The sequence below is a fragment of the Salmo salar genome, chromosome ssa09, assembly GCF_905237065.1.
Source record: "Salmo salar chromosome ssa09, Ssal_v3.1, whole genome shotgun sequence".
NCBI lineage: Eukaryota > Metazoa > Chordata > Actinopteri > Salmoniformes > Salmonidae > Salmo > Salmo salar.
In genome coordinates, this window is record NC_059450.1 from 11,724,157 (window position 1) to 11,751,504 (window position 27,348).

At 43.4% G+C, this 27,348-nt stretch overlaps 2 protein-coding genes across 5 annotated transcripts in view; one reads left to right on the forward strand and one right to left on the reverse strand.

Annotated features, from left to right (window-relative positions):
* The window catches only part of LOC106610716 (homeobox-containing protein 1), a 36,453-nt gene extending 34,507 nt beyond the window's left edge, over nucleotides 1-1,946 (reverse strand). For 2 of the 4 annotated variants that reach the window (XM_014210221.2, XM_014210220.2), the window contains exon 1: nucleotides 1,646-1,946. The gene's annotated coding sequence lies outside the window, so the exon portion shown is untranslated. The remainder of the gene's footprint in view (nucleotides 1-1,645) is intronic. The other 2 variants (XM_045723388.1, XM_014210222.2) reach the window with 2 other exon arrangements.
* Nucleotides 1,947-12,899: 10,953 nt separating this feature from the next.
* Nucleotides 12,900-14,850, forward strand: LOC106610717 (left-right determination factor 2). The gene is made up of 4 exons (XM_014210223.2): nucleotides 12,900-13,207; nucleotides 13,431-13,674; nucleotides 13,789-14,028; nucleotides 14,227-14,850. Exons 1-4 carry the CDS (start codon nucleotides 12,940-12,942, stop codon nucleotides 14,546-14,548), a joined length of 1,074 nt encoding a protein of 357 aa, XP_014065698.1. The 5' UTR covers nucleotides 12,900-12,939; the 3' UTR covers nucleotides 14,549-14,850.
* The last annotated feature ends 12,498 nt before the right edge of the window (nucleotides 14,851-27,348 follow it).

The following is a 27,348-nucleotide window of genomic DNA, read 5'->3' on the forward strand; positions in this document are numbered from 1 at the left end:
GCTTACACTGGCGTGACGTTTTGATAACCATGCAAATCTCTCTCGGACAAGATGACTTATCAATATAGTCGGCTCTACTTACTTTCAGATTTTAAAATGCTAATAAGCATCAAAGTAGACATGCAAAACTACAAATCCCTGCAAGCTCCAGCACATCACTCTTGCTGACACCTTTGTTAATAGGTATTGTGTCAATTTAAAACTTTCACAGGACAGATCACAGAATTGTCCATTTAAAGAAATGTAGCCAATTTCTTTCTAACTACATTTAGCTAACATTAGATAGCTAATTCAGAGATTCTTACCTTTGCCTCGATTCAGCAGTCTCGTCCAGGTCATCATGGCATTTGTAGTCCTTTATGATAGCCATATTAGCAGCTAATTTGGATTGCATTTTTGGGGGGTAAATACAGGCAAATATATTTATAAAAAGTCAGTTTGTCCTAGAGAGCTTTACACAGTTATCAAAACATCACGCCAGGGTAAGCCTACACGAAACACGGCTCTTATTGAAGTGTTTCTAAAATCCCCTATGAGGAAAAATGAATGGTGGGAAAACAATTGGAACCATTTCCCTTTTTTACCGCTAAGTTTATGGGTATTATGACCTATACTGTGGTACTCTATAGCCGCATTAAAAACAACTGGAAATTCAAAAAAAAATGCGAGGTCAAATCAGTGATCTTCAGGTCCGAGTTCCCGAGTTGGATGACTGTTAATATCAATTTTTCCCAGTCGGAGGTCGTTTTTTTTTTTTAAAGAGTTCCCAGTTGTTTTAAACGCACTTAAATCGGAAGTTTGAGATTTCCAAGTTCCCAGTTGTTTTGAATGCGGCATATTTCGGAGTTGTTTTGAACCCAGCATCATTTTATGACGTGTGACTCAAATGACGTCACCCCCGTAACATTCACATTGGAATCAAAACAGTGGAACGCCAATGCATCATACGGCGCGGGCGTACCACTTAAAATAAAATAACCCAAAACCAGTCCAGACAACTCTGCAAAAACTATCCGTATGTGTTTATAACCTGTAACTAACAGCAAGCAAACGCCTCAGGGGTCTGACTGTTTGCAAAGTGTGTGGTGACAGGAGGGGTGGTGTTCAATCACGGTCCAGCTCTAGATTTTAGGCTAACGTTACTGAGCTCATCCTTTGCAAGTAATTCTGCATGACCTAACCAATTGAGTATGGCATTGGCTGTGTTCTTACTTTATGATTATGATCTAGTTACAGTATAGCCAGGAAATAGATACATGGCAGGGTAAAGGCACCCACAAACGTATTGTTGCTAACTAGTGACCTAAGCAGTTGAGTGTGGTAGCAATGGTTGTTCAATGACAATAGCTACAGTACAGGGCATCTAGCTAGCTAGTTAGCGTGACAAATATATAAGCTGGCGTTATAGTTATGACATGACATCTGGCTTGTTGGCTACCAATCTTTACAACCTGTATAGACCAAGCAGACTTTTCCAACGACTTCATAAAACACTGATCTGGCATTAGCTATAAATCCTTTAAGTGACTAGCTTAGCTAGCTAATAAAGTTAGCTTGCTGACTAGCATTGGGACCAGTGCCAAGGAGTGCGGGCGAGTCTGCAGAAATACAAGCTATGCTAACTACTTAGCATTACAAGTCTTACCTTGATCTTTGTATCTAGGTCCCCCGTCCTCCACAGCATTTAATAAACCGGTGTTTAGTTGGTCCTCGTGACAAGTCCTCTTCTATATCCCCGACACGGAACATGCACCAGCCGGTTTTCACAATGCCATCCGTCCTCCTCTAGCTTGCTAATTTGATTTCATTTCGTGGCGAGACTGATTCGCCTTTGTCTGACTGACAGTGGCCATATTGACATTAATAGCGAGCGCACTGAGGTTCTCTGGGATTCGTAGTTTTGGAAATTCCTATTGCAGGAACGTCTCAGAAACATACGATCTTGAATGCACCCTTGATAAACTCTTTCTTTGGATTTGACCGCCGCCTGGCGGATTTGTTGTCTAATAATCCAATCAAACTTTTTCAGTGATAGAGATGTTGCTTTCCACAAAGTTCTAAAAGTTATCCACTTCAGTTTTTTTCACAGACCCAAATTAGACCACAATCAACTGCTTTTGGACACTAATAATGTATTCTCATCTAAGGTGTGTGTGTGGACGTGTTTAACTATACTTGTGGGGTCCAGAAGTCCCCACTAGGTCAAATGCTATTTCTAGGGGGTTAAGGTTAGAATTAGTGTTAGGGTTAGGAGCTAGGGTTAGTTTTAGGGTTAGTTGCTAGGTTTAGGGTTAATGTTAGGTTTTTGGGTTAAGGTTAGGGAGAATAGGATTTTGAATGTGACTGAATTGTGAGTTAGTTATACAAGACTGTGTGTGTGTGGTTCTGGTCCTGGTCTGAAAGAGAGAGACCCCACGGTAGCAGCCACGGTAGCTGAGGGGAGCCTGTTTAATGTATGGTTTGGCAGTGGTTGTGTCAGCCTGGGTAAAGGAGAGGGCAGGCAGTCACATGCACAATGGAGGTAAGCCACCACTCATCCTTTCAACCCTGACAGTGAACAGTAAGATCTATTTTAGGACAATTCCACCACTTTTCAAACTAATTTTCATTATCTCCAGCACAATTCCAGGGCCTACATATGTGAAAAAGGCACATTTCTATATTTTGTAGAAAAAAAATGATAAAGGTTCTTGTTTATTATTTTTATTTATATATATATATACACACACACACACACACACACACACACACACACACACTAACCTTCAAAAGTTTGAGGTCACTTAGAAATGTCCTTGTTTTCTATAAAAACATACAAAAATGAGTTGCAAAATTAATAAGAAATATAGTGAAGACATTGACAAAGTTATAAATTATGATTTTTAATTGAAATAATAATTGTGTCCTTCAAACTTTGCTTTTGTCAAAGAATCCTCCATTTGCAGCTATTACAGCCTTGCAGACCTTTGGCATTCTGGTTGTCAATTTGTTGAGGTAATCTTAAGACATTTCACCCCATGCTTCCTAAAGCACCTCCCACAAATTGGATCGGCTTGATGGGCACTTCTTACGGTCAAGCTGCTCCCACAACAGCTCAATAGGGTTGAGATCCGGTGACTGTGCTGGCCACTCCATTATATACAGAATACCAGCTAACTGCTTCTTCCCTAAATAGTTCTTGCATTTTTTATTACATTTTTTTATTTCACTTTTATTTAACCAGGTAGGCCAGTTGAGAACAAGTTCTCATTTACAACTGTGACCTGGCCAAGATAAAGCAAAGCAGTGTGACACAAACAACAACACAGAGTTACACATGGAATAAACAAACGTACAGTCAATAACACAATAGAAAAAGTCTATATACAGTGTGTGAAAATGGCGTGAGGAGGTAAGGCAATAAATAGGCCATAGTAGCGAAGTAATTACAATTTAGCAAATGAACACTGGAGTGATAAATGTGCAGATGATGATGTGCAAGTTGAAATACTGGTGTGCAAAAGAGCAAAAAAGTAAATAAAAACAATATGGGGATGAGGTCGGTAGATTGGATGGGATATTTACAGATGGGCTACGTACAGCTGCAGCGATCGGTAAGCTGCTCAGATAGCTGCTGCCTAAAGTTAGTGAGGGAGATAAGTCTCCAACTTCAGCGATTTTTGCAATTCCTTCCAGTCATTGGCAGCAGAGAACAGGGAAGAAAGACGGCCAAAGAGGTGTTGACTTTGGGGATGACCAGCGAGATATACCTGCTGGAGCGCCAGCAGGTATATGACCAGTGAGCTGAGATAAGGCGGAGCTTTACCTAGCAAAGACTTACAGATGACCTGGAGCCAGTGGGTCTGGCGACAAATATGTAGCAAGAGCCAGCTGACGAGAGCATACAGGTCGCAGTGGTGGGTGGTATATGGGGCTTTGGTGACAAAACGGATGGCACTGTGATAGACTGCATCCAGTTTGCTGAGTAGAGTGTTGGAGGCTATTTTGTAAATGACATCGCCAAAGTCAAGGATCGGTAGGATAGTCAGTTTTACGAGGGTATGTTTGGCAGTGTGAGTGAAGGAGGCTTTGTTGCGAAATAGGAAGCTGATTCTAGATTTAATTTTGGATTGGAGATGTTTAATATGTCTAGAAGGAGAGTTTACAGTCTAGCCAGACACCTAGGTATTTGTAGTTGTCCACATATTCTAAGTCAGAACCGTCCAGAGTAATGATGCTAGTCGAGCGGGCGGGTGCAGGCAGTGATCGGTTGAAAAGCATGCATTTAGTTTTACTAGTATTTAAGAGCAGTTGGAGGCCATGGAAGGAGTGTTGTATGGCATTGAAGCTCGTTTGGCCACAGACCCATAGCGGATGCAGGCAATGAGGCAGTGATCGCTGAGATCCTGATTGAAAACAGCAGAGGTGTATTTGGAGGGCAAGTTGGTCAGGATAATATCTATGAGGGTGCCCGTGTTTACGGATTTGGGGTTGTACCTGGTGGGTTCCTTGATAATTTTTATGAGATTGAGGGCATCTAGCTTAGATTGTAGGACTGCTGCGGTGTTAAGCATATCCCAGTTTAAGTCACCTAACAGAACGAACTCTGAATAGAGATGGGGGTCAATCAATTCACATATGGTGTTCAGGGCACAGCTGGGAGCAGAGGGGGGTCTATAACAGGCGGCAACAATGAGAGACTTATTTCTGGAGAGATACATTTTTAAAATTAGAAGCTCGAACTGGTTGGGCATAGACCTGGAAAGTATGACAGAACTTTGCAGGCTATCTCTGCAGTAGATTGCAACTCCTTCCCCTTTGGCAGTTCTATCTTGACGGAAAATGTAGTAGTTGGGGATGGAAATCTCATCGTTTTTGGTGGCCTTCCTAAGCCAGGATTCAGACATGGCAAGGACATCAGGGTTGGTGGAGTGTGCTAAAGCAGTGAGTAAAACAAACTTAGGGAGGAGGCTTCTGATGTTAAACATGCATGAAACCAAGACTTTTACGGTTACAGAAGTCAACAAATGAGAGCGCCTGGGGACACGCAGGGCCTGGGTTAACCTCCACATCACCCGAGGAACAGAGGAGGAGTAGGATGAGGGTACGGCTAAAGGCTATCAAAACTGGTCGTCTAGTGCATTGGGAACAGAAAATAAAAGAAGCAGATTTCTGGGCATGGTAGGATAGATTCAGGGCATAATGTACAGACAGGGGTATGGTAGGGTCCGGGTACAGTGGAGGTAAACCTAGGCATTGAGTGACGATAAGAGAGGTTGCATCTCTAGACGCACTAGTTATGCTGGGTGAGGTCACCGCATGTGTGGGAGGTGGGACAAAAGAGGTATCTGAGGCATGTTGAGTGGGACTAGGGGCTCCGCAGTGAACTAAAACAATGATAACTATCCCAAACAACAGTATACAAGGCATGTTGACATTAGAGAGAGACATAAAGCGAGGCATAAAGCAATCACAGGTGTTGATTGGGAGAGCTAGCTAAGACAACGGGTAAGACAACAACAGCTAATCAGCTAAGACAACAACAACAGGTAAAATGGCGATGAATGGGCAGAGAAGGTCAGTTAACTACACACAGGGCCTGAGTTCGAGGCTGGGGCCGACAGATAAACAAAATAAACAAAATGGAGTACCGTGATTAATGAACAGTCCAGCAGGCATCAGCTATGTAGCCAAGTGATCATAGGGTCCAGTGAACAGCAATAGATGAAACAGGGAAGCTGCTAGGTAGTCGTTAGTAGGCTAGCAAGTGGGAGACATGGCGTTAAAAAAAAACGTTAGCAGGCCGGGGCAAGTAGAAGGGTCTGCTCCGACGTCCGGCAAAGGACGGTTGAGGGCACAACGGATGGAATTACGTCGGCAGACCAGTCGTGATGGAACGGCGGGGCTCCGTGTCGACAGAGGGTCTAGGCCAGTTGTCAAAAGAGGTATTGTATTGAAGCTGGAGTAATTTCGTTTGCTAGCCAGGAGATGTTCCTGGCTCGCGGCTAACTGGTGCTAGCTTCGGGACAAGGGCATTAGCCAATATAGACACACCTTATCACATTGGGTGAGGCGGGTTGCCGGAAGGTATATTTAATTTAAAAATGGAAAATAGATTGAAAATATATTGAAATATATATACAAAAAAGACGAAAAATACAAAATTTACATGAGAGAACGACAAACAACGTCTGCACTGCTACGCCATCTTGGAACATTCTTAGTTTGGAGCTGTGCTTTGGGTCATTGTCCTGTTGTAGGAGGAAATTGGCTCCAATTAAGCGCAGTCCACAGGGAATGGCATGGCGTTGCAAAATGGAGTGATAGCCTTCCTTCTTCAAGATTCCTTTTACCCTGTACAAATCTCCCACTTTACCAGCACCAAAGCACCCCCAGACCATCACATTGCCTCCACCATGCTTGACAGATGGCATCAAGCACTCCTCCAGCATCTTAACATTTTTTCTGCGTCTCACAATTGTTCTTCTTTGTGATCCGAACTCCTCAAACTTAGATTAGTCTGTCCATAACACTTTTTTCCAATCTTCCTCTGTCCAGTGTCTGTGTTCTTTTGCCCATCTTAATCTTTTCTTTTTATTGGCCAGTCTGAGATATGGCTTTTTCTTTGCAACTCTGCCTAGAAGGCCAGCATCCCGGAGTCGCCTCTTCACTGCTGACGTTTAGACTGGTGTTTTGCGGGTTGAGGACTTGTGAGGCATCTGTTTCTCAAACTAGACACTCTAATGTACTTGTCATCTTGCTCAGTTGTGCACCAGGGCCTACCACTCCTCTTTCTATTCTGGTTAGAGCCAGTTTGCGCTGTTCTGTGAAGGGAGTAGTACACAGCGTTATACGAGATATTCAGTTTCTTGGCAATTTCTCGCATGGAATAGCCTTCATTTCTCAGAACAAGAATAGACTGACGAGTTTCAGAAGAAAGTGCTTTGTTTCTGGTCATTTTGAGCCTGTATCGAACCCACAAATGCTGATGCTCCAGATACTCAACTAGTCTTAAGGCCAGTTTTATTGCTTCTTTAATAAGGACAACAGTTTTCAGCTGTGCTAACATAATTGCAAAGGGGTTTTCTAATGATCAATTAGCCTTTTAAAATGCCAAACTTGGATTAGCTAACACAACGTGCCATTGGAACACAGGATTGATGGTTGCTGATAATGGGCCTCTGTACGCCTATGTAGATATTCCATTAAAAAAAATCTGCCGTTTCCAGCTACAATAGTAATTTACAACATTAACAATGTCTACACTGTATTTCTGATCAATTTGATGTTATTTTAATGGACAAAAACTGTTGCTTTTCTTTCAAAAACAAGGACATTTCTCAGTGACCCCAAACTTTTGAACGGTAGTGTGTATATACATACATACATACATAAATACATACATACATACATACATACATACATACATACATACATACATACATACATACATACATACATACATACATACATACATACATACATATCTGTCATGTGTGAATGTTGCTGTTTTTATGTTTACTATACACAGTATATCAGAAATTGTGTAATAGAATTATTGTTAACATAAAATTATAAATATAGTTTATAAAGGTTTATACACATTTTCTGTATACTGTAAATAGCCTCTAAAATATACGTAAACAGACCATAAATATCAACATTTTAGTTTTCTTGGAAAGCAGTGAGTGCTATGATCCTGTCTCAGCCTCCAGTAATTATGCTGCAATGGTTTGTGTCGGACGGCTAGGGTCAGTCTGTTATATCTGGAGTATTTCTCCTGTCTTATCCAGTGTCCTGTGTGAATTTAAGTATGCTCCTTCTAATTCTCTCTCTCTCTTTCTTTCTATTTCTCTCTCTCTCTTCTCTCAGAGGACCTGAGCCCTAGGACCATGCCTCAAGGACTACCTGGCCTGATGACTCCTTGCTGTCCCCAGTCCACCTGGTTGTGCTGCTGTTTCAACCATTGGCTATGGAAACCTGACCTGTTCACCGGAAGTGCTACTTTGTCCCAGACCTACTGTTTTTCTCTCTCTCTCTCTACCGCACCTGCTGTCTCTAACTCTGAATGATCGGCTATGAAAAGCCAACTGACATTTACTCCTGAGGTGCTGACCTGTTGCACCCTCTACAACCACTGTGATTATTATTATCTAACCCTGCTGGTCATCTATGAACGTTTGAACATCTTGGTCATGTTCTGTTATAATCTCCACCCGACACAGTCAGAAGAGGAATGGCCACCCCTCAGAGCCTGGTTCCTCTCTAGGTTTCTTCCTAGGTTCTTGCCTTTCTAGGGAGTTTTTCCTAGCCACCGTGCTTCTACATCTGCATTGCTTGCTGTTTGGGGTTCTAGGCTGAGTTTCTGTATAGCACTTTGTGACATCAGCGGATGTAAAAAGGGCTTTATAAGTAAATTGGATTGATTGATACAATATCAGTACTTGTTACATTTACAACTTTTGTAACTCATATCATCAACTGATTTCAGCCAGTGTATGGCTGTGGATTGACTGCATTGTGTCAATGGAAGGTTGGCGTCAGTTAATTTGAACAATTTATGGAATTTTTCCTCAAACTGTCTGGCTAGCATACAGTGCAGATATATTCTTGAAATTCGTTATTTTATTTATATCTTATCACAGCATTGGCAAACCATGGTTAAGCAACTCCCTGACCAAAATGTCTGACCTTTATCCCATCACAAGGGTCCCATCATAAGAAGGTTAATGACCATTCTAGTATTCTAATTCCTAATTAAATCAAATCAAAATCAAATCAAATTTTATTGGTCATATACACATGGTTAGCAAATGTTATTGCGAGTGTAGCGAAATGCTTGCGCTTTAGTTCCGACAGTACTGCAATATCGAACAAGTAATCAAACAATTCCACAACAACTACCTAATACACACAAATCGAAGTAAAGGGATGGAATAAGAATATGTTCATATAAATATATGGATGAGCAATGACCGAGCGGCATAGGTAAGATGCAATAGATGATATAAGATACAGTATATACATATGGGATGAATAATGCAAGATATGTAAGCATCATTATTAAAGTGCCATTAATAAAGTGACTAGTGATCCATTTGTTAGAGTGGCCAATGATTCCAAGTCTGTATGTAGGCAGCAGCCTCTCTGTGTTAGTGATGGCTGTTTAACAGTCTGATGGCCTTAAGATAGAAGCTATTTTTTAGTCTCTCGGTCCCAGCTTTGATGCACCTGTACTGACCTCGCCTTCTGGATGGTAGCAGGATAAACGACAGTGGCTCGGGTGGTTGTCCTTCCTGTGACATCGGGTGCTGTAGGTGTCCTGGAGGGCAGGTAGTTTGCCCCCCGGTGATGCGTTGTGCAGACCGCACCACCCTCTGGAGAGCCCTGCAGTTGTGGGCGGTGCAGTTGCCATACTAGGCGGTGATACAGCCCAACAGGATGGTCTCAATTGTGCATCTGTAAAAGTTTGTGAGGGTTTTAGGTGACAAGCCAAATTTCTTCAGCCTCCTGAGGTTGAAGAGGCGCTGCTGCGCCTTCTTCACCACACTGTCTATGTGGGTGGACCATTTCAGTTTGTCAGTGATGTGTACGCCGAGGAACTTAAAACGTTCCACCTTCTCCACTGCTGTCCCGTTGATGTGGATAAGGGGGTGCGCCCTCTGCTGTTTCCTGAAGTATCTCCTTTGTTTTGTTGACGTTGAGTGAGAGTTTGTTTTCCTGGCCTTACCAAGGCAACTACTGTCTATCTAGTAAATGTGCTAGCTATTTCAGTGGATATTGAACACATTTCTACCTGCAAATGAATAATGTTTTTACAAGATCTAAGGAATTGTAATAAATTCACACAAGGTTTTTTGTTGAAATTAAAGGAAGTCTAACGATGTAAAAGTAGGCCAGAAATGTTTGAATAATTTACACTTGGTTTGTGGTCTCTCTGACAATCAATTAGAAAGGGTATTGCGATAACAATAAAATAACATATTTCACAAGATTTAAGTAATTTTAATAAATTCACACAAGGTTTTTGGTGGAAATCAAAGGTTGTAAAAGTAGGCCAGACATTTGTAGAATAATTTACACTTGGTTTGAGGCGTCACTGACAAGCCTATGGAAAAGTTATTGCGATAAGAATAATTACATATTTTACCAGATTTAAGTCATTTTAAATTAGGCTTCTTATCTAAAAAGGTTTAATTTAATTTCTTTAATAGGATATTGATTTATGCTTCATATCTTTTTCTTAATCCACTTAGAACTCATTATAAACACAAACATTTTGATCAGCTAAGGCTACAATACCTTTATCACAACACATGTAGGCCTGCTATAACTTTGATTACAGAAAATGATCACCATTACAACACTAACAGCACATTAATAGCTGCAGTCTTCGTTTCTGTTGTCCTATTTTGTAATGCTAATCTATAGTCCTTCATTAAAACCTGTTGATTGGGGAAGACTTGCTGATTTCTGATTAAGTGGATCAAGATGTCTGTTTACTTTCACCCGAAGAGCTTCTGTCAACAGTCAGGGTAGGAGGGGCGACTCGTCCCTCTCACAACCCGTCTCCAACCCCTTATCGATGTTGTGTATTGTCAATGCCAACTGTTCTCGCAAAATCAAAGCTTGCTGGTCGGTAGAATGTGTGAACATGGGATCAGCATCACCCAGGGGCGTCATATACCCCACAAATCTGAGGGGGCACAAAGTGTGTGTGGATGGCTGGGGGTTGGTCTACCGGGGGGAACATTTCCCTCTGTACGTAAATGTGAGAACAGCATTTTCCTGCGATCTAAAGCCAAAATATTTATGCTATGTAAAAAATATTTGGATTTTTCTGTATATCTAAGCATACATCTTGAGTTGTCTGTTAAAGAAGAAACTAAATATGCTGCTCTGCATCTCTGCTAAAATCTGGGTTAAAGATTAAAAGGAATGTGAGTCTTATTCAGTACATTTAGTTATTGCTTGCTTTTCTCAAATAGTTAGACAAGCTACCTACTCTAACTAGATTGATAGCCTGAAATGGCTTCTTGGTAGCTAGTTATGAGGTTGGGAGATTAGGAACCTATCTGGGCAAGCTAAAGCCAACGTCATAAAATTGCTAAGTGACTAGTAGTATTACAGAGGAAAAAATAATAAAAAAATTGACAAATCTGAGGGGGAACGTGCCCCCTGTGGGCATGACACCCCTGGCGTCACCCCTTACAAATGGCACTATCTAATGAAGTAAAAAATAATGCAAGGTTTTACATTTAGGTTAGGCATACCCAGAGCAATAATACAGGCATTTTGTCTTGGCACAATGGGCGCCAGATGTGTCTCTAACTTTGTAGGGCTACTTTTATATTAGATCTGGGATGATGATCTAGTTTTCATGATCTAATATTGTTCTAATTGGAGCACTAGTCTTGCTTGATCAAAAGGCATACATAGATGGACATCACTGACAGACAGACAGACAGTTTCCTCTCACTCATTAACAACTGGCCCCTCAACCCCATGTGTAGCTTTAGAATGGCACCCCATGGACAGATTATCATATTAGTGTAATTAAGTTTGTCAAGTATGTGTATAACATTATTAGTGGGTGGAGGTATGTCTATCCTTCTCTGCCTGAGTCTATGGTGGTCCCCCTGTGTATGTGTGTGTCAGGTCAAACAGACTGGTGTGTATTGGGAGCCGAGCTCCCACAGGGGACAGATGAGTAATCCAGTGTGTGCTCTGCTCTGGGATGTGGATTGTAAAGGGCTCTTCACATGGACCTGATTATGTGTCTTTTTCTGTCACATACACACACAAACACTATAGTGGCTGAGGCAACTGGTTCCTCCATAGAGTCCCAGTCGTGAGTGTGTATTGGGACTGGAGTGTGGCAGGTGGTCTTGGGATGACAGACAGTGTGCCCCCAGACAGCATACACGCAGACAACACACAGGAATGGCTGATTGACAGATCAACAGCTGACAGGCAGAGGACAGACACATACACACACACACAAAACGTGATGCCAGATCAACAGTAGTCAGACAGCTAAATATATATGTGCTCCCTGTGCTGTGTGTGTTAATCATCATGTTATTAGCGGCCTCTTTTTGGCTGGGCAGGCCTGCTGGGTCCTCATTTTAATAGATGTAGTAGACGGACAACACTAAACCAACATATTCAACAAAAGAGATGAAAGATTCAGACAAATCCATGTCTTAGATTTCAGTTGTTTCCTGATGAGGGGGGAGTAGTAGCCTGGTCCCAGATCTGTTTGTGCTCTTGACAATTCCATTGCTGTCATTGTCAAGCCAACCATTTTTTTATTCACCACATTGAAGTTGGGAATAGAGCAGCAAAAATTACATTTGTTCAAAACTTCAAACATGAATTGGTTGCTTATTTAATTGTAACGCTCACATAGGACGTTCTATTTGATAAATAATGCAAAGTTTAGGCTCAAACGGTTTGGATTTTGTATTAAACAATTCATGAATTGACATAGCCTACTGGAAGCCTATCAACGATGTTTGGACTGAATGACACTGAGGGTGAAACCGCTTAGATGTCCATCAGAGAGAGATTATCACGTCATTAATTACCGGTATAAAGCACTCCTCTATCTGCTAATCTATTGGTGTCTAATCCACCCATGTTTCAGATGAAAATAGGGTCATTAAAAACGTAACGTGTGTTTTTCTTTCATGTGCGAGTCCCATCTTTACTGGTCGATGTGGTGATGATGGGTGTGATAGGTGAGTGGGTGGAGGTGGGGGTTGAGACCAGGTATCAGGCAGAGGCTATTAGTCCTTAAATAGGGCGTGACTTTGAAGCTCTCCCGCGCGTCCACTGTCTTTGGTGTTGGTCCCTACCCCTTTGTACACGTCCGTCACAGCGGGGCTACTATATATATAAAGGTGGTCAGACCTTGTCCTCCATCGCAACAGGGTTTAACTCTCAACTCTTTCAGATATGGCATATTTCCCAATTTGGCTGCTGTGCGCCTGTGCGATACTGTCTCTAACGCACAGCTTCAATCAGGAGAACCTGAAAGAGGCTATGCTTCAGAGGCTTGGACTGAAGGAACTTCCACGGATCCATAAAAGGGACTTGGAGAACCTGGTCGTTCCTAGCCACATCAGAAACACGTATCTGACCCTGCTGAAGCTGCACCACGAGAGGAGACGCCGCTCTCTGCCCAGCCTAGCAGGAATCCTCAGGGGGATATCCGGGAACGCAGGTAAACAGCAATGGCAACGATGACAGTTTCTAAGACTGAGAATATGACAGTTTCAAAGACTGACTGATTTTCAATTTTATTTTCCATTATTATATTTTATTTACCATTAGCTATACTATTGTTAATACCAATGTGTAATTCTCAGTTTGGTTCTCTTTGGATTCCAAATTACGCACTGCTGTCCAATTGTCCACATGCTGTCCTGTTATATTCTACATAACAGATATATCGGGGGAGATTCTTTACTCTGACGCCACCAGAGAGCGGTTGGTTTTCGACATGGAGGCCAGGGTCCCGGCCAACAGCGAGGTGACCATGGCGGAGCTCAGACTCTACCAGAACGCCCCTCATAAACTGCACCTGGCCGGGAGAAAGAGTCAAAAGCAGGACAACAACGCACGGGTCAGCGTCTACTGGGTGGAAGTTCTAGAGAACGGCGCCAACCGCTCCTCACTGGTAGACTCAAGGTCAGCACCGTTACCGCACAGCCTACTTTTAATTAGCCTAATACGAATTAATTAGCATGCTAGTTAATTACAGTACTATTGTGATTCATTTGTACGGTTGATCCTTTTCAATAGGTTGGTGCCAATCTACGAGACCGGGTGGAAGGGTTTTGATGTGACGCAGGCCGTACACTACTGGTCGAAGGGACGTCGCGAGGCGCCGCTGCGCCTGGAGCTGCGGGTCGAGGGGGAGAGACCGGGAAGCTACGCCGCCGAGATGGCCAAGAGTGTACGCTTTACCGCGCAGGACCCCTCTGACCAGAGCACGGGAAAGCCTGAGCTTCTTTTTTACACCTTGAACCTGGAGGAATATGGGTAGGTGACATTTAATAGCTAGACTAATGGCAATGTTCAGAACCTTGGTTGAACAGTGGACACATTTTAAGCATATAGGCTAAACACATATGGACCTGGCTGCTATGTCACAGTATGACATTTGCTTATACATACTTTTTGAGAATCCTCTATAGGTGTGTCAAACGTGTAATAACCTGACCATTTCTCTCCGTCCAGTTCCCGTGGTGACTGCCAGTCCAGCAAGCCGAACGGCATATGCTGTAGAGAAGACTACTTCATCAACTTCCGGGAGCTAACTTGGACTCAGTACTGGGTCATCGAACCCGCGGGCTACCAGTCCTTCCGATGCGCAGGAGGGTGCAAGCAGCCAAAGCGTCGTTATGGCTACGGAGAACGGCGGTGCGCGGCTACGGAGAACGCGCCGCTACCTATAATGTACCTGGTGAAAAAAGGAGACTACACTGAGATTGAAGTGGCCGAGTTTCCCAACATGATAGTGGAGAAGTGCAGATGTACAATGGACAATGTATCTGTTTGAGAATGAGGAATGGGCGCAATCCAGAGAGACTGAAAGATGCGAGTGCGACTCGTGACGCACTGTATTTTTTTTCTTCAAACTTAAATAACTATAGGCTAAAAAGGAGATATCTTATTGGTGTGAATATTTAAGACAAGGGTTATATTAGCCGATCACTTGTTTTTTGAGCACTTAAATGTAAATACGTAGCCTAATTTATGTTGCCCATGAATGCATTTATACTCGTCATATGACAAGATTAAAAATATGAATTAATTGCACATTTTCAAAGTATATTAATAAATGTATTTTTCTTCCACAAATCCTTTACACAGTGTCACTTCATTGGTTCATCTGTTGTCTATGGGTTTGTTTTTTGAGGGAGAGCGAGGGAGTGTGAATAAACAAAAACACAGTCAAACTGAAATCATTACAGGTGTGGTTGTGACACCAATTTCCTATATCATTAGAGCCTCAACACTAGCCCAGTCCTTTGTTATGGTAACACATCCTCACCACGGGGCTTCCGATCAGTGTTTGATTTGTGGATTTATTTACTTAGTTTCAGTCTCAGAATCTACAGCGCTGGTGAATCTCCAAAGGCGCGCCATTCGTGCGTAATTGGTGACGTTTAGTTTGGTCAGTGTGGCCAAACTAAAGGTCACCAAATACGCACGAATGGCGCGCCTTTGGAGATTCACCATGACACGCGGACGGGAACAAGACTCAACAGGGTCGATTCTTATGCAAATGCAGGGAAGGAGTTTTGAACTATGTCAAATTAGTTTTATTTAAAAATGGCATGTCTGATTTGAAAGACATCCAGTCCACTCTACCATTTATGATCACGAGACGAAACCAATGTCAGATCCCTGTCCTCATCTCGTCCTCCATTAGAGTCCCAATCAGTGTAAAGTGTGAGGTATTTTACTCCAATCTTAATCTAATCTATTCTCCATGGTGTTCAGCGTTTGCCTGGCTACCCAAGCTCCTTGCTACGGACACACGCTACACCAAGCCCATGGATATTAGTTGCTTCTCAGCAATGAAGATAGCGAACATACAGCAGCGGGGGAAAAAAAGTTTCAGTCGTCACGCAAATTCAGCATAATTGGGTGAAATCATACAGTCGGCTCAGGCAGGTTGGTGTGGGAGGAAGTCTCTCTGGTTCTCCCACCTCCCCATGTGTTCTGCTAGTTAGAGCTCCCTGTCAGCTCCGGCACCTTAGCAGAGCGCTGCAGATTTGACCACGCCGGATACAGACAACACAGTCAATCATTTCAGCCTGGTCTCATAGACTAGACATAACATAGTACATGTAAATCCTGGACACTCAAATAAGTATGATCTGTTAGGTTTGGAATGGTTACATAAGACAGAAGGTTACTTAATGCAAAAATTACAGGAGAGTGGTTGGTCAGGGTGGATGGGTGGGTGTATAATGCAAATGTCTTGCAACCCAAAGGTTGCATGTTCAAATCTCGTCATGGACAACTTTTCTATTTTAGGTAATTAGCAACTACTTACTACTTTTTATCTACTTTGCATGTTAGCTAACCCCAACCGTAACCCTTTTAGCTAACCCTAACCTTAACCCTTTAGCCTAACTCCTAATCTAACCCCTAGCCTAGCTAACATTAGCCAGCAAGCTTACATTAGCTGGCTAACATTAGCAACAACAAATTGGAAATCGTAACATATCATACGTTTTGCAAATTTGTTACATATTGTATGAATTGCAATTAGTAACATATCATACGAAATGGATGATGGATATCCACAAACGAATGCATACCATACGAAACGTAACATATCATACTAAATGGAGCATCTCGGATTTAGGCACAGAATAATATGAAATGCTGTGAAACCAGGTTTGTCAGTCAGGTAGTCATCTCTCTCTCCATCCCACACCACTGAAAGCATGCAGGAAAAAAGTAAATAAAGTCTTTCCAAATAAAAGTGAATCCACAAAGTTGGGGGTTTGGGCAGGAGACTCTGGGGCACCCCGGCGCCCTGCGTGTGGCACCCCATGTGTGGAGGTTGTGGGAGGTCGTGTCCCCGTCAGAACTACCCTGAGGTGGAGGAGGGTGGAGGTGAGTGTGCCCTGGGCACTAGATCCATCTGTGGGACAATGGTTAAACCACCAATCAAACCAGTCAATCATTTAGTTTCACAAACTTTGGGATTTTTTACATTTTAGTTTCCCTTGAAAAGGTAAACTATTAATCCTTTTAGTCAATATGGTCAAATTTAACACAAAGAAATAACATCAGACATCGGCTCAAACAAACTCCTTGACATTTGATAGTAGCCAGGTAGTTCTGTAAATGATAAAATATTATATATCCAATTATTATTATTATTATTATTATTATTATCCATTCCTGAAGCCAGTAATTACCTTCATGGCATATCAGTATAAGAGCGTTATCAGTATGATCATCGAGGCTGGCATCAGTTGGAGCCAGGGCATTCAGCCGAGCTGGTCCGGAAGAGGGAGTGTCAGAGCGCGGGCATAATAAAACCTCTACTAGCCTCCACACTCTCTCTGCATTCTCTGCTGGAGTAAAAATGGTAAGAGCTTCTGCATGCAAGATGCGGACAGAAAATCTTTGGGAAAATAAAGAATCGGAAATATTTACATTCGTGCATATACATTACAATGCCCTTAGAAAGTCTATACCCCTCTTGGATTCTTTCACATTTTACTGTGCTACAAAGTGGGATTAAAATGTGTTTAATTGCAATTTCTTGTCCACAATCTACACAAAATACTTTGTAATGTCAAAGTGAAAGCTGAATGAAAATGAAACACTAATATAAAGGGAAAGGATACGTAGACAGTTGCACAACTGAATGCATTCAAATGAAATGCGTCTTCCGCATTTAACCCAACCCCTCTGAATCAGAGGTGCAGGAGGGGGGGCTGCCTTCATCGGCATCACATCATCGGCACCCGGGGGAGCAGTTGTTGTTGGAGGTTAAATGGGGTCATTTCCGTCTCACAATTCGAAGGCGCAGGGGAGCATGTCAAGAACATGGAAAATAATGTTGAGCGCAAGTGGCGAGAGTTGGTCATTCAGATAAAAATCTCAAGGGTGCAGAGAATCATGTTGAGGAGAGAGTAAAGAGCTCAGACAAAAATGTTGCATGCCCAGAAAGTGGAATTGAGTTTTTAAAAAAACAAGTGTTGAGCTCAGCATCTCCCTGCTCATGGTATATTTAAGCAATAAGGCCTGAGGTGGTGTGGGATATGGCCAATATACCACGGCTAAGGGCTGCTCTTATGCACGACGCAATACAGAGTGCCTGGACACAACCATTAGCCATTCTATATTGGCCATATATCACAAACCCTAGAGGTGCCTTATTGCTATTATAAACTGGTTACCAACGTAATTAGAGCAGTAAAAATAAATGTTTTGTCATACCCGTGTAATCTGATATATCACAGCTGTCAGCCAATAAGCATTCAAGGCTCGAACCACCCAGTTTATTATTGCCAGTGCTCTCACGAAACGCAATGGCGCTTGTGCATATGATCTTTGTGTGCTTGCAAATCTATAATGTCATGTTACTCAAATATGATTGCCAGCCTTATTCACCAATCATAGCACTGCTTTTTGTTACAATGCCAGGGATCGAAGGCGGGACCAACGTGATGTTTACATCCTCAGGTACAGTTGAAGTCGAAGTTTACATACACTTAGGTTGGAGTCATTAAAACTTGTTTTTCAACAACTCCACACATTTCTTGTTAACAAACTATAGTTTGGGCAAGTTGGTTAGGACATCTACTTTATGCATGACACAAGTAATTTTTCCAACAATTGTTTACAGACAGATTATTTCACTTATAATTCACTGTATCACAATTCAGGTGGGTCAGAGGTTTACATACACTAAGTTAACTGTGCCTTTAAACTGCTTGGAAAATTCCAGAAAATTATGTCATGGCTATAGAAGCTTCTGATTGGCTAATTGACATCATTTGAGTCAATTGGAGGTGTACCTGTGGATGAACAACAAAGAATATCTAGTTAACAGAAGAAAAGAAAGAGAAAATCAGGACAGAAGAAAAAGGATATCAAAGTGAAACAGTTCTCTAAAGACACAAGAGACAATAATACAAGAAACAACACTTCTGTAGCTTGTCAACTATGTGTCTGTCTATCCCTGTTCTCTCCTCTCTGCACAGGCCATACAAACGCTTCACACCGCGTGGCCGCTGCCACTAACCTGGTGGTCCTAGCGCGCACGACCCACGTGGAGTTCCAGGTCTCCGGCAGCCTCTGGAACTGCCGGTCTGCAGCCAACAAGGCTGAGTTCATCTCAGCCTATGCTACCCTCCAGTCCCTAGACTTCCTGGCGCTGACGGAAACATGGATTACCACAGATAACACTGCTACTCCTACTGCTCTCTCTTCGTCTGCCCACGTGTTCTCGCATACCCCTAGAGCATCGAGCCAGCGGGGTGGTGGCACTGGAATCCTCATCTCTCCCAAGTGGACATTCTCTCTTTCTCCCCTGACCCATCTGTCTATCTCCTCATTTGAATTCCATGCTGTCACAGTTACCAGCCCTTTCAAGCTTAACATCCTTATCATTTATCGCCCTCCAGGTTCCCTTGGAGAGTTCATCAATGAGCTTGACGCCTTGATAAGTTCCTTTCCTGAGGATGGCTCACCTCTCACAGTTCTGGGTGACTTTAACCTCCCCACGTCTACCTTTGACTCATTCCTCTCTGCCTCCTTTCCACTCCTCTCCTCTTTTGACCTCACCCTCTCACCTTCCCCCCTACTCACAAGGCAGGCAATACGCTTGACCTCATCTTTACTAGATGCTGTTCTTCCACTAATCTCATTGCAACTCCCCTACAAATCTCCGACCACTACCTTGTATCCTTTTCCCTCTTGCTCTCATCCAACACTTCTCACTCTGCCCCTACTCGGATGGTATTGCGCCGTCCCAACCTTCGCTCTCTCTCTCCCGCTACTCTCTCCTCTTCCATCCTATCATCTCTTCCCTCTGCTCAAACCTTCTCCAACCTATCTCCTGATTCTGCCTCCTCAACCCTCCTCTCCTCCCTTTCTGCATCCTTTGATTTTCTCTGTCCCCTATCCTCCAGGCCGGCTCGGTCCTCCCCTCCTGCTCCGTGGCTCGACGACTCACTACGAGCTCACAGAACAGGGCTCCGGGCAGCCGAGCGGAAATGGAGGAAAACTCGCCTCCCTGCGGACCTGGCATCCTTTCACTCCCTCCTCTCTACATTCTCCTCTTCTGTCTCTGCTGCTAAAGCCACTTTCTACCACTCTAAATTCCAAGCATCTGCCTCTAACCCTAGGAAGCTCTTTGCTACCTTCTCCTCCCTCCTGAATCCTCCTCCCCCCCTCCTCCCTCTCTGCGGATGACTTCGTCAACCATTTTGAAAAGAATGTTGACGATATCCGATCCTCGTTTGCTAAGTCAAACGACACCGCTGGTCCTGCTCACACTGCCCTACCCTGTGCTTTGACCTCTTTCTCCCCTCTCTCTCCAGATGAAATCTTGTGTCTTGTGATGGCCGGCCGCCCAACAACCTGCCCACTTGACCCTATCCCCTCCTCTCTTCTCCAGACCATTTCCGGAGACCTTCTCCCCTTCCTCACCTCGCTCATCAACTCATCCTTGACCGCTGGCTACGTCCCTTCCGTCTTCAAGAGAGCGAGAGTTTGCACCCCTTCTGAAAAAACCTACACTCGATCCCTCCGATGTCAACAACTACAGACCAGTATCCCTTCTTTCTTTTCTCTCCAAAACTCTTGAACGTGCCGTCCTTGGCCAGCTCTCCTGCTATCTCTCTCAGAATGACCTTCTTGATCCTAATCAGTCAGGTTTCAAGACTGGGCATTCAACTGAGACTGCTCTTCTCTGTGTCACGGAGGCTCTCCGCACTGCTAAAGCTAACTCTCTCTCCTCTGCTCTCATCCTTCTAGACCTATCTGCTGCCTTTGATACTGTGAACCATCAGATCCTCCTCTCCACCCTCTCCGAGTTGGGCATCTCCGGCGCGGCCCACGCTTGGATTGCGTCCTACCTGACAGGTCGCTCCTACCAGGTGGCGTGGCGAGAATCTGTCTCCACACCATGCGCTCTCACCACTGGTGTCCCCCAGGGCTCTGTTCTAGGCCCTCTCCTATTCTCGCTATACACCAAGTCACTTGGCTCTGTCATATCCTCACATGGTCTCTCCTATCATTGCTATGCAGACGACACACAATTAATCTTCTCCTTTCCCCCTTCTGATAACCAGGCGGCGAATCGCATCTCTGCATGTCTGTCAGACATATCAGTGTGGATGACGGATCACCAGCTCAAGCTGAACCTCGGAAAGACGGAGCTGCTCTTCCTCCCGGGGAAGGACTGCCCGTTCCATGATCTCGCCATCACGGTTGACAACTCCCTTGCGTCCTCCTCCCAGAGTGCTAAGAACCTTGGCGTGATCCTGGACAACACCCTGTCGTTCTCCACTAACATCAAGGCGGTGACCCGATCCTGTAGGTTCATGCTCTACAACATTCGCAGAGTACGACCCTGCCTCACACAGGAAGCGGTGCAGGTCCTAATCCAGGCACTTGTCATCTCCCGTCTGGATTACTGCAACTCGCTGTTGGCTGGGCTCCCTGCCTGTGCCATTAAACCCCTACAACTCATCCAGAACGCCGCAGCCCGTCTGGTGTTCAACCTTCCCAAGTTCTCTCATGTCACCCCGCTCCTCCGCTCTCTCCACTGGCTTCCAGTTGAAGCTCGCATCCGCTACAAGACCATGGTGATTGCCTACGGAGCTGTGAAGGGAACAGCACCTCCATACCTTCAGGCTCTGATCAGGCCCTACACCCAAACAAGGGCACTACGTTCATCCACCTCTGGCCTGCTGGCCCCCCTACCTCTAAGGAAGCACAGTTCCCGCTCAGCCCAGTCAACACTGTTCGCTGCTCTGGCACCCCAATGGTGGAACAAGCTCCCTCACGACGCCAGGACAGCGGAGTCAATCACCACCTTCCGGAGACACCTGAAACCCCACCTCTTTAAGGAATACCTAGGATAGGATAAAGTAATCCTTCTAACCCCCCCCCCCCCTTAAAAGATTTAGATGCACTATTGTAAAGTGGTTGTTCCACTGGATATCATAAGGTGAATGCACCAATTTGTAAGTCGCTCTGGATAAGAGCGTCTGCTAAATGACTTAAATGTAAATGTAAATCAAGGCCTACCTTCAAACTCAGTGCCTCTTTGCTTGACATCATGGGAAAATCAAAAGAAATCAGTGAAGACCTCAGAAAAACATTTGTAGACCTCCACAAATCTGGTTCATCCTTGGGAGCAATTTCCAAATGCCTGAAGGTACCACGTTCATCTGTACAAACAATCGTACGCAAGTATAAACACCATGGGACCACGCAGGTGTCATACCGTTAAGGACGGAGATGCCTTCTGTCTCCTAGAGATGAACGTACTTTAGTGCGAAAAGTGCAAATCAATCCCAGAACAACAGCAAAGGACCTTGTGAATATGCTGAAGGAAACGGGTACAAAAGTATCTATATCCACATTAAAACGAGTCCCATATCGACATAACCTGAAAGGACACTCAGCAAGGAAGAAGCCACTGCTCCAAAACCACCATTAAAAAAAGCCAGACTACGGTCTGCAACTGCACATGGGGACAAAGATTGTACTTTTTGGAGAAATGTCCTCTGGACTGATGAAACAAAAATATAACTGTTTGTCCATAATGACCATCGTTATGTTTGGAGGAAAAAGGCTTGCAAGCCTAAGAACACCATCCCAACCGTGAAGCATGGGGGTGGCAGCATCATGCTGTGGGGGTGCTTTGCTGCAGGAGGGACTGGTGCAATTCACAAAATAGATGGCATCATGAGGCAGGAAAATTTTGTGGATATATTGAAGCAACATCTCAAGACATCAGTCAGGAAGTTAAAGCTTGGTCGCAAATGGGTCTTCCAAATGGACAATGACCCCAAGCATACTTCCAAAGTTGTGGCAAAATGGCTTAAGGACAACAAAGTACTGTTATTGGAGTGGCCATCACAAAGCTCTGACCTCAATCCTATAGAAACTTTGTGGGCAGAACTGAAAAAGCGTGTGCGAGCATGGAGGCCTACAAACCTGACTCAGTTACACCAGCTCTGTCAGGTGGAATGGGCCAACATTCACCCAACTTATTGTGGGAAGCTTGTGGAAGGCTACCCGAAATGTTTGACCCAAGTTAAACAGTTTAAAGGCAATGCTACCAAATACTAATTGAGTGTATGTAAACTTCTGACCCACTGGGAATGTGATGGAAGAAATAAAAGCTGAAATAAATCTCTCTCTCAGCTATTATTCTGACATTTCACATTCTTAAAATAAAGTGGTAATCCTAACTGACCTAAGACAGGGAATTTTTACTAAGATTAAATGTCAGGAATTGTGAAAAACAGAGTTTAAATGTATTCGGCTAAGGTGTATGTAAACTTCCGACTTCAACTGTAGGTAACGAGTAGCCACATTGCAACATGGAGGACTTTCCCCAAGGCGCTTCTTCTTTTAGGTAAGAAAGCTTGCTAGCAAATTCAGCCTAATTCTATTTCAATGTGCTTTTAATTCTTATTTCTGTAAAGATTTGCCAATGGACATCTGTAATGGTAGACTCAGTAAATCTATTTCAGCTATAAATATTTTTCTGATGTGATGTCATTCCTTCTGATTTCACCCATATAGCCACTAATGATGTCACACACTGCATTCATCCTAGCTACTGTAATGGCTTGTTATAAAAGGTCATTAGGTAGCTATCTATCTAGATGAAATGCAATAAGGTCAGGCTGTCTGGTCTGATATTGTCTGTTTGTTTCACTGCAGCTTAAGCCTGTTGAAACTGCTTGGGAAGAGCTAACTTCCACCATCAGCTGAGTTCGTTAATGTAGCTAGCTAATTATTTTAGAAAATAAAAATGATGTATTATTTTAAAGACTTGATACTGACCATTGAACACTTTTTGCTAAACGAGTTCATTCCCCTGACTGTTTATTGATGAATTGGTAAGTGAAAAAGTTATTGTGGGATTGTTTTGGTGTAATTTGGCTGATAAAGAATAGGCTTGTACATGTATACCTACAAATGAGTGTTTCATTAGTTAGCTAAGTTACTGAGTAGGCACATTGCTATTCATATTTCTGTCGTTATTGCATTTCAGGTGGAGATCAATAGAAACGAGCATGCTGACAGACCGGGAAGAAAGCTGTTTTTGCACAGCTTAAGTATTACAGTCAATGCTTATGAACTGAATGTTGCGTGTGAATTGCCCAGTTATATCATTGGCACTAACAAAAAAGGCTGTATTGTTCAGCAACATGAGCAGGAAACAGGAAATGCTAATAGGTCTTTGGTGATGAAAGAAAGATATGTCACGGAGGTGACTATGAATCTATTAAAAGCTGCCTCCATACGTTGCATTACATGTCCAGAAACTAATTCACCTGGTACAGGTTTCACCCAGACAAATATAGGGTGCGCACCTCTTTTGCCCCTGGTAAATGTTCCCCCTGTTGATCACAGGAGTAACTCATTGGGAGTCGCTTGCACCTGTTCTTTATTTAAGGTGAACGCTGCAAGAGCCAGAGCCGAGGTGACTGAGAATGCGCGCTGTTGCTGGAGCATACCGGGACCAGTGTTGAAAACGGCGAGAGAAGGCCTTGCCGTGTGACCTGATGGGAGGATGAACTACGAATCAACAAGCCACTGTGGACCAGATTGACGGCTGCCGGCGAGCGGGAAGGAACGGAGAGGAGGCATTTTGGGAAATTGAGAGGGTGAAAGCTTCACCCTTCCCAAAACGAAGTACCTCTCCATATCCCATTTCCAACATTTCACCTGCCGACGTTCTCTACTGCTTTGTGTGCTACGCATTCGTTAATGCCTGTGCACCAGAGAGGAGGCCTTTGGGATACTGGGAGGATGAGCCTGTTCACCTTCCCTAAGTAGCCTACCCTTCTCATTCCATCCGCACCGGTATAGACTCCCAACCGGAACGAATTATTTTCGATCGCACTCGACAAGTCATTGTGGATTATAGTGACTTTTCTGCCTTTACACTCACATCTGATCTATTTGAGTCACTAGTGTTCCCCCACTGGCTCTTACTACAAAGACAATTGAAAACCTGAACTTTTGTGAAGACAACGTTACTTGAGCAACTATCCACTGTCTCTATTTTGGTTTAAATGACTGAATCAAGCCTAGATTTTCCCATTATGTTCGTTTAAATCTACAGTATTTACTATTTCCCTATTATTTTTGCTATTATACTCCTTTCCTTAGTTATATTATGGGTTATTATGATTTAGTTTTATCATTTTATGATATGTATTGTGGAGGTTTATTGAATTTGGCCCTCTGGCGTCTCAGATTTATCTTTTACTCAGTACAACACAACCCAGGAGAGGCCAGTTGCAAACACTGGCTTGGATCCCTCAGAGCGTGCCTACCGTGGTGGGACCACAGAAACGGTCCTTAAGGACTTCTAAAACATAACTTTTACATTTGATCTTGTCCACTTGTGGCTTTTACTATGGCTAGTGTTTTAAAGAACATGTGTAGTTCATACACAGCTTTATTGCATTTAGTCATCTCCCATTGAAAGCCTGATCGTTGTATCCTTCCTCAGGGAACGGCCAGCTGACAACAGGGTGGCATGTGTTTTGATGTGCTGCTCTAGAGTTCCACGGCCCAGCAGACTCACCTGGGGACAGGGGGAAAGACGCATGTTAGTTCTCTCTCTCTAAATCAGGCTCTCTGACATGAAGTGACTTCAGTAGCCAAGTTTATGGTGCGTAGGGCTCCACCATTCATGAGTGGAGCATTAGTTATTCAAATAGTATCAGAAGGGTGCCCAGCACCTAAGGAGGTGGACCTATAACCGAAAAGGTGGCTGCTTCAAATCCCAGGCCAGGCGCTGGAAAAATGTACAGGATTGTCAACAGCCCAACATGCTCTCCATCCAAGGGCGCTGCACTACAGCTTGACCCTGTCCTCGTCTCAACTGTGAGTGATGTGTGCCGTCATGACTTACTGACATGGGGTGCTACATGTTCTTGCCAATAGCAGGCCTTAGCCTGGATGCGGGGAAATGCCCTGCCTTGGACTATGGTTGCGTCCATCTCCACCAGGCTCCATGGAAATCAGATGATAAACCTTCATGGATTAGCAAAATAAAATTGTACCTGTATTTAGACAATTGTGGTCAAGACAACCACAGTTAAAAAAAAAGAAGTGTACAGGTTGTTCCAGCACTCTACTAAACACTTAACTTTAGACCATAATTAGTTGAGTGAAGACTATGATTAGTTGAATGAGATTTTTGTGCTAGGTAGGAATAAAAACCTGCACACAGTTCAGTCCCCTGGGATTAGGGTTACAAAATGTATATTCTTTTTGCAACTACCTGGGACAGAAATCACCCACATCTGTATTATAGAACAAGCTTCAATGAGATGACAATTCTGCATGATAGGCAATAACGTGTTGATCTACAGGTAATTGCCAAAATAAAAACACCAACAAAGTGTCTTACTAGGGTGTTGGTCACAACGAGCCAGAACCGCTTCAATGATGCACAGACTGTACAAGTGTCTGGAACTCTATTGGAGGGATGCGACACCATTCTTCAACATGAAATTTCATTCTTTGGTGTTTCGTTAGTGGGAAACGCTGTCTCAGGCACCGCTTCAGAATCTCCCACAAGTGTTCAATATGGTTGAGATCTGCTGACAGACAGCTGTGGCATATGGTTTACATCATTTTCATGCTCAAACAATTCAGGCACTCGTACCCTGTGGATAGGGGCATTTTTATCCTTTGGGGGCATAGCCATGGTAGCTAAAATAATGGCTTGCCCATTATTTTTTATACATGACCCTAAGCATGATGGGATGTTAACTGCTTGTTTTAGTTCAACCTTTATTTAACCAGGTAGGCCAGTTGAGGTCAAGTTCTCATTGACAACTGTGACCTGGCCAAGATAAAGCAAAGCAGTGCAACAAAAACAACAACACAGAGTTACACATAAACAAACGTACAGTCAATAACACAATAGACAAATCTACAGTTGAAGTCGGAAGTTTACATACACCTAAGCCAAATACATTTAAACTCAGTTTTACACAATTTCTGACATTTAATCTTAGTAAAAATTCCCCATCTTAGGTCAGTTAGGATCACCACCTTATTTTAAGAATGTGAAATGTCAGAATAGTAGAGAGAATGATTTATTTGAGCTTTCATTTCTTCCATCACATTCCCAGTGGGTCAGAAGTTTACATACACTCAATTAGTATTTGGTAGCATTGCCTTTAAATTGTTTAACTTGGGGTCAAACGTCTCAGGTAGCCTTCCGCAAGCTTCCCACAATAAGTTGGGTGAATTTTGGCCCATTCCTCCTGACAGAGCTGGTGTAACTGAGTCAGGTTTGTAGGCCTCCTTGCTCACACACTCTTTTACAGTTCTGCCCACACCATTTTCTATAGGATTGAGGTCAGGGCTTTGTGATGGCCACTCCAATACCTTGACTTTGTTGTCCTAAGCCATTTTGCCACAACTTTGGAAGTTTGCTTGGGGTCATTGTCCATTTGGAAGACCCATTTGCAACCAAGCTATAACTTCCTGACTGATGTCTTGAGATGTTGCTTCAATATATCCACATAATTTTCCTCCTCACGACGCCATTTATTTTGCGAAGTGCACCAGTCCCTCCTGCAGCAAAGCACCTCCACAGCATGA